This window comes from Ciona intestinalis, unplaced genomic scaffold (genome assembly GCF_000224145.3).
Source record: "Ciona intestinalis unplaced genomic scaffold, KH HT000103.2, whole genome shotgun sequence".
Taxonomy (NCBI): Eukaryota; Metazoa; Chordata; class Ascidiacea; order Phlebobranchia; family Cionidae; genus Ciona; species Ciona intestinalis.
Genome location: NW_004190425.2, coordinates 328406 through 334758, shown reverse-complemented (window position 1 = coordinate 334758; position 6353 = coordinate 328406). Strand labels below are relative to the sequence as shown.

Below are 6353 nucleotides of genomic sequence, written 5' to 3'. Positions count from 1 at the left end.
GTTGCATATACGTTTAGCAACATAATTCATTAGGTTATCGATACTAAACTAATAAGTTTATTTCATTTTTAAAACGTTTTATATAATAATAGAGTAAAAAAACTTAAATCTGGTTGAAAGTCTTATTAATTCTGATTTCACATGAGGGAAAGATGGGACACCTTTTCATTCTATTTTCTCGTCCCCTTTGGCAGTAAACAAACGACATTTAAATAATTATAAACCTGTTTCTTCATAGACCGTTTTTAGTTGTTTAAAATAAAACACGATGAATAGATTTGGATATTATGTGCTTAAGGTGTCCCGTCTTACCCCACCCTGCTATATATACTTACTTACTTAACTGTATTTACAATTATATTTAAATATCTAAATTGTACAAAATTGTGTTAATATATTTTTATAATCATGTTTATATAGACAGTATTAGTAAAATGCTACAAATTTCTTTCTCCATGTTCAATCTTGCAGCAATATTAATTGCAGGTAAGTTTGTGGTAGTTGCAAAGATAGCTGGTGGTCTAACCAACGTTGCATATATTCTATGGCCTGATAAAATATACTTTGATGGGGAAAGATGAGACACTATTTTTATTTCCGTTTTAGTTCTATATGGTAGCAAACAAAGAATATGAATGAATGAATGAATGAATGAATGAATGAATGAATGAATGAATGAATGAATGAATGTAACTTACTTTATCCTCGCGTGGCCGGAAAACGACAGTCGCTATCACACGGGTTTAACACCTCATGCCAGCTTACGAGTTACCATGTATGTTGGGGTAATGGGCCAAGTCTGGCCTCAATCCTAGGTTCTCACAGACCTCACCCATACAGAATAGAATACCATGTATGTTACTTTGTGGGTGATTATTTTTTTGGATTTTTTATTTTTTTTATGTATGGCTTTTTTATGTTTATGTATAATGAAAGAATGAATGAATGTCATTTGCTTTATTCTCGCGTGGCCAAAAAAGACAGCCGTTATGAATGAATGAATGAATGAAATTTATTTCGTCTCTTCGGTCACGATAGCGAAGAACAAGAGAGTTGACAAAAGCGAAAAGACAGGTAGTAACGGTAAAACAACAATTGTTAAAACACGCTTATTGATAAAAAAGAAAGAAATATTGTTTTGGCGTTATAAAACGGTTGTTTTGTTTGATGCACCTTGTGCCAGCTTACGAGTTACCTATATAGTTATATATGTATGTTACTTCGTGAGTGATTATTTTAGAGTTTTTTTTCATTTTCTCTTGTGGCTGACAATTTAGAAAAGCCATTAATGACCAATGGTTGGAGCATTTGCCGTTAAGTGTCTTGCCAAATGACGCATACGCCCACAGTAGTAGCAGCGACGAGCCTTGAAACCATTACCTCTCGGTTACAGGCGAGCGCGAAAACCACTTTGCCACAGGTCCGGAAATTCATCATTAAAATTATTCTTACGGAATTGCTCCAACCCAGTGGTTACTAATGGGTTGTCCAAATTATTAGCCATACATAAAAATGAAAAAAACACAGGAATACAGTATGCGAACGGTTGCAACATGCTCTATTTATCCGGTGGTGCTGGTTATAATTCACCATACTACACTTCACCGAATCTCCCAAGCAACACCTCTCACAACTTAGATTGTTACTACAAGATAAATGCACGAAGTCGTCTCAACTTCATTAGAGTTTCATTCGACTCGTTTCACTTGGAACAAAATAGTCGTTGCGGGTAAATATCAAAACTGGTTTGACGTAATAGTATCTACACTATATAATTGGGTGGGAAAAACGGGACACCTTTAGCACATAATATTCAAATATGCTGATCGTGTTTTTAAATAATTAACAACAGTGTATGCTGGAAGTCAAAACAACATCATTTTATTTTTTTAATGTTTGTTTGTTTACTATTAAATGGGACGGGAAAAAGGAATGAAAAACTGTCCCGTCTTTCCCACCCTACTCAGTGCTGTTGTCTCCGTTTCTTGTGCTACTACGGCTTATTGGGGATATCTTATGTACGTCGTTGTGCTACTTAAACGCATTTATTGCTGCAGGTACGACCATATTGCAATCTACGAAGGTTCAACCACGTCCTCACGTCTCATTGGGAAGTATTGTGGAATAAAACCTCCTTTTACCGTCATGGGTCGGGGACAATACATGTACATGCATTACCATACGGACTCAACTGTGGCGTCTACTGGATTTCGATTCCGATTTAGAATCGCTGGTAAAGGATATAAATTATGAACAACATATAAATAGTTTTGTGGAATAAGATGGGGTACCTGGTACCACATTATCTTATCGTCTTCAATAAATAACAACGCCCGCGACTCTAATATTGTAGCGGCGGCGACCTGCTCTCGGGCCACTCAACACTCTGCGCTGTACGTATAGTCAGTTTACACCCGAACCCTCTTGTTTAAATCGAGTTTATTGGAAGGCTCCCGCCTCGTGGTAACTAAATTGAAAGAAATACGGGTAAAAATACCCGAACGAACGAAGTACAAAGACAAACATAAATGCGGACATATAATTGAAATAATTCTACTTAGGAGAGCGTCGAAGCAAAGGAGAGCGATAAGTCGTCCAACGACGTCTCTACAAATTACACAGTATTGCTAATGCCAACATAAAACACCATACTAACAAAAGACGAATAAAGTAACACATACCTATTAAATGCAAACCGGCACACAGCAGCAACGTTACCTCCGTCTACTAACGGTTGTACTCAATGAAAGAACTAACGCGAAGCGAACGAAATAAGGTCAAAACACAGAAACAATATAAACCAAGTATTACGTCACGTGAATAATCGCGAAACAGATTGTACCGCAGTCACAAATATATTAAAGTCGCGGGTTTACGTTTCTGCATTATGTACTGTATAGATTCTGTTCTTAACTGAAAGTATATTTCAGTATCAAGAACACAGTCATGCGAACAACCTTCATTACGCGGTCCTTTCGGACACATATCTTCCCCAAACTTTCCATATAGATACCCGGCTTATGCTGACTGCAGATACACATTAACCTCATCCGGTAGAACTCGTCGTATCTATTTATGGTTCCAAACATTTGACTTGGGAAGTAACTGCAAGTAAGAGTTATTATTGGTCGAATAGTTAAACTTAAATAATAATTAACCATTTCTAATTCTTTTTTAGTGCGTATAAACGAGAAATACTGATCACCTAAAGTCAAAATATTTTTAGCGATTATCTGGACATTCGAACTGGCCTTTTGGGAAATTGGTCACCAACTTCTAAGAGATATTGTGGTTCAACCCGTCCCAGAACTTTGCAGGTTATAACAGACCAACACCTTTTTATTCACTTCGTTTCGGCTGGAAGAGGAACTGGATTTCTCATGTATTACAGTGGTTCAGGTAAGCTTTTATTATTAGGTCTTTTTTTATTATTTTATTATTTTGTTTGGTATAAAGTGGGGTAGGATGGGACTTTTTCTTTTTTAAAAACTGGGGGTAAACGAAAACTATTTACAGAATTATAACCGTATGGCCCGCGAAAGCGTTGTTAATTGTTCAAAACACGACCAGAAACTGTGAAATTTATGCGCTAACGGTATCCAATTTTCCCCCAAAGTACGATACGTCTTATCGGTCTTGTCTGAATATGCGAAACCGTTTTTGATTTTATTGTATGAAAGTGACTTTATAGTCCTACTGCGCGACACGCCAGCAGGTCTGCTTGCATTTAGTCTAAAGCTCATTTACCACAGAACATTAAACATTACATCGCAGGACAAACTTGCGACCAGTTTAATATCAGAGGAGCACCTGGCAGCAATGGTCTGATACAATCACCAAACTTTCCCGACGAATATCCACAAAACATCGATTGCCATTACAGAATTGGAAGTCTGTCTTACAGAAACCACATTACTGTTACATTCCTTGCACTAAATATAGAATACCATGATAGTTGCAGGTGAGCTTGAGTAAATAAAAATATAGTATATAGGCTGGGGTAAGATGGGACAACTTTTTATTCAATTCTCGCGATTCTAAAACCAGTGGAGTTTAATGTATATAGTTGTAAAATAATGTACTTCTTATTTTCATTTTTAGATACGACTACCTTGATCTGTACAATGGAAACGTAGCTAGTTTACCTACCATAAGAAAGTTCTGCGGCACCACCATCCCACAACCAATAAATTACACCACTGCTTACATGTCGTTAAGATTTAAAACGGATAGTAGCGTTGCTCGATCCGGTTTTAGCATAAGATACAACATCACAGGTTAGATAAACTGCTAAGCCTATACTTATTTGTAAGCAATGAGACATGTGTTTCTGTTACTGCAGTTCCCTTTATTGTACTTCGGCGCCGTAGCAAAGTTGGTTAGTGCGCTACTTGCCTAGAGGTAATGGGTTCCAGGTTCTTCTCTGCTATCATTATGGGCGTATGTGTCCTTGCGCAAGAAACTTAACGGCAATTGCTCCAACCCAGTGGTCACTAATGGGTTGTCTAAATTATCAGCCACACATATAAAATCGAAAAATCCCCCTAAAATAATCACCCACTAAGTCCAACATCCGTGTTATAAGGACTGTCGTTTTCCACCACGCGGGGATAACGAAAGTTACATTTATTTGTTCAACTGTGAGTTGGAATTTTGCACATGCACATACAACGTATTTATCTAGCGTTCGATTTTATTTATATTATTAAATGAATTATTTTATTAGGCAACTGCAGTCGTTATAATATGGGTGTTCTGCTCCACACACTTGGCCGCTCACAAGCTACCAGCAGCACATATATATCTTTGTTGCTGATTACTTTTTTCATTTTGTTTAATGTATGATTGACAATTTAAACAACCCATAAGCAACCACTATGTTAAAACAACGGGCTTTAAGTGTTTTGTTTAAGGACAAATGGGCCAACAATGGTAGACGTTGGTATATGGCGTCCAGCCCCGAACCCGCATATACAGTCAAATGCAGGCACGCTTATCCCTATGCCACGGCGCAGAACACAACCTTATTGATGTTACTTATGGCTGTAATTATCACACAGGACTCTACTACCCGACACATGGATGGATACGTTCACCAGGTTATTACAAATATCCCAACAATGCTGAAAACAACTTTGTCATTCAACCACCTGGTGCAACTGCAATAAATCTGGTCTTCTCTTATTTCAAGTAAAATAGTTACAAAGCTTTTAAACAAAATCCCCCTCTCTTTTTTAATTTTTTAATGTATTATGAATGAACGTAACTTACTTATCCCAAAGTCATCGAAAACCCTATTAGAACAACCCATTGTTATATATACGTCAAGGCAAATTGGCAATTTAATTTAAGAGTTGGATAGTTAAAAACACCGGTTATTTATTTAAGTAACACACCTGTTTTGACGTAAGAACTTAAATCCAATAACATACAATACAATTTTTGATACTCCATCTCTTTCTCACAGTCTTATTTTTTTGAATTTGAAAACATTGGCAATATATGCTTAAGGGTCCCGTTTCCCCCTACTCTGCTATACTTATTTTAGCCATATTTAACAATCGTGTATTAAGATTATATATCATTTATTTTGTTCTTTGTTTTATTATATTTCTCTACAGTTTGGAGGGCAGTGAACCGAGCTGTCGACATGACAGTTTAGTTATCAGACGAGGAAACGAAACCGGCATTATGTTGAATAAATTTTGTGGATATAAATTGAGATTTTCAAGAAGATACTTCGTGACGAAAATAACTCTGATGTTCAAAACTGATCATTCCGTTGTCCGGGGAGGATTCAGCTGCTTTTACAGCAGAATTCTCTCAAGCTAAATTATTTCAAAATATTGTTTATTGGAGACTGTTTATCTAGTGGGGCGGGGGCAACCGGGACACCTTTATCACATAATTTCCAAATATCCTGATAGTGTTTTAAACAAATAACAATTTTTTTGTTTAGCCTATACTATTAGATGGGGCGAGAAAATAGAATAAAAAGGTGTCCCATCTTCCCCAACCCTACTATATATAATATTAAGTTCGTTAAATTTTACCATTTCATAACATTGGGCATTTATCAGCATTGTACAGCGATGTTCTGTTTTATACTTCATGGTCAAGTTAAAGGGTGCAAAAGTATATTTTGACCCTATATCAGTGTCCTTCTATTTTATTTAAACTAAATTTTGAAACTTAAAAGCGCGATTAACTTAAAAAAGGTTAATTAATCGATTTCACTCGATATATTATTTCTAATCGAACATAGTTAAATGAATTATAGTGTATAGTAGGGTGGGGAAAGATGGGACACCTTTAGCACGTAATAACCAAATATTTAGATCGTGTTTTAAACA

At 36.3% G+C, this 6353-nt stretch overlaps 1 protein-coding gene across 1 annotated transcript; it reads left to right on the top strand.

Annotated features, from left to right (window-relative positions):
* The first annotated feature begins 1224 nt into the window (after window positions 1-1224).
* Window positions 1225-5941, top strand: LOC101242333 (bone morphogenetic protein 1-like). Its single transcript, XM_026838677.1, has 8 exons — window positions 1225-1729; window positions 2058-2233; window positions 2931-3111; window positions 3227-3399; window positions 3775-3961; window positions 4102-4277; window positions 5061-5190; window positions 5622-5941. The coding sequence occupies exons 1-8, from the start codon at window positions 1554-1556 to the stop codon at window positions 5830-5832; spliced, it is 1410 nt and encodes a 469-aa protein (XP_026694478.1). The 5' UTR covers window positions 1225-1553; the 3' UTR covers window positions 5833-5941.
* Window positions 5942-6353: the final 412 nt, after the last annotated feature.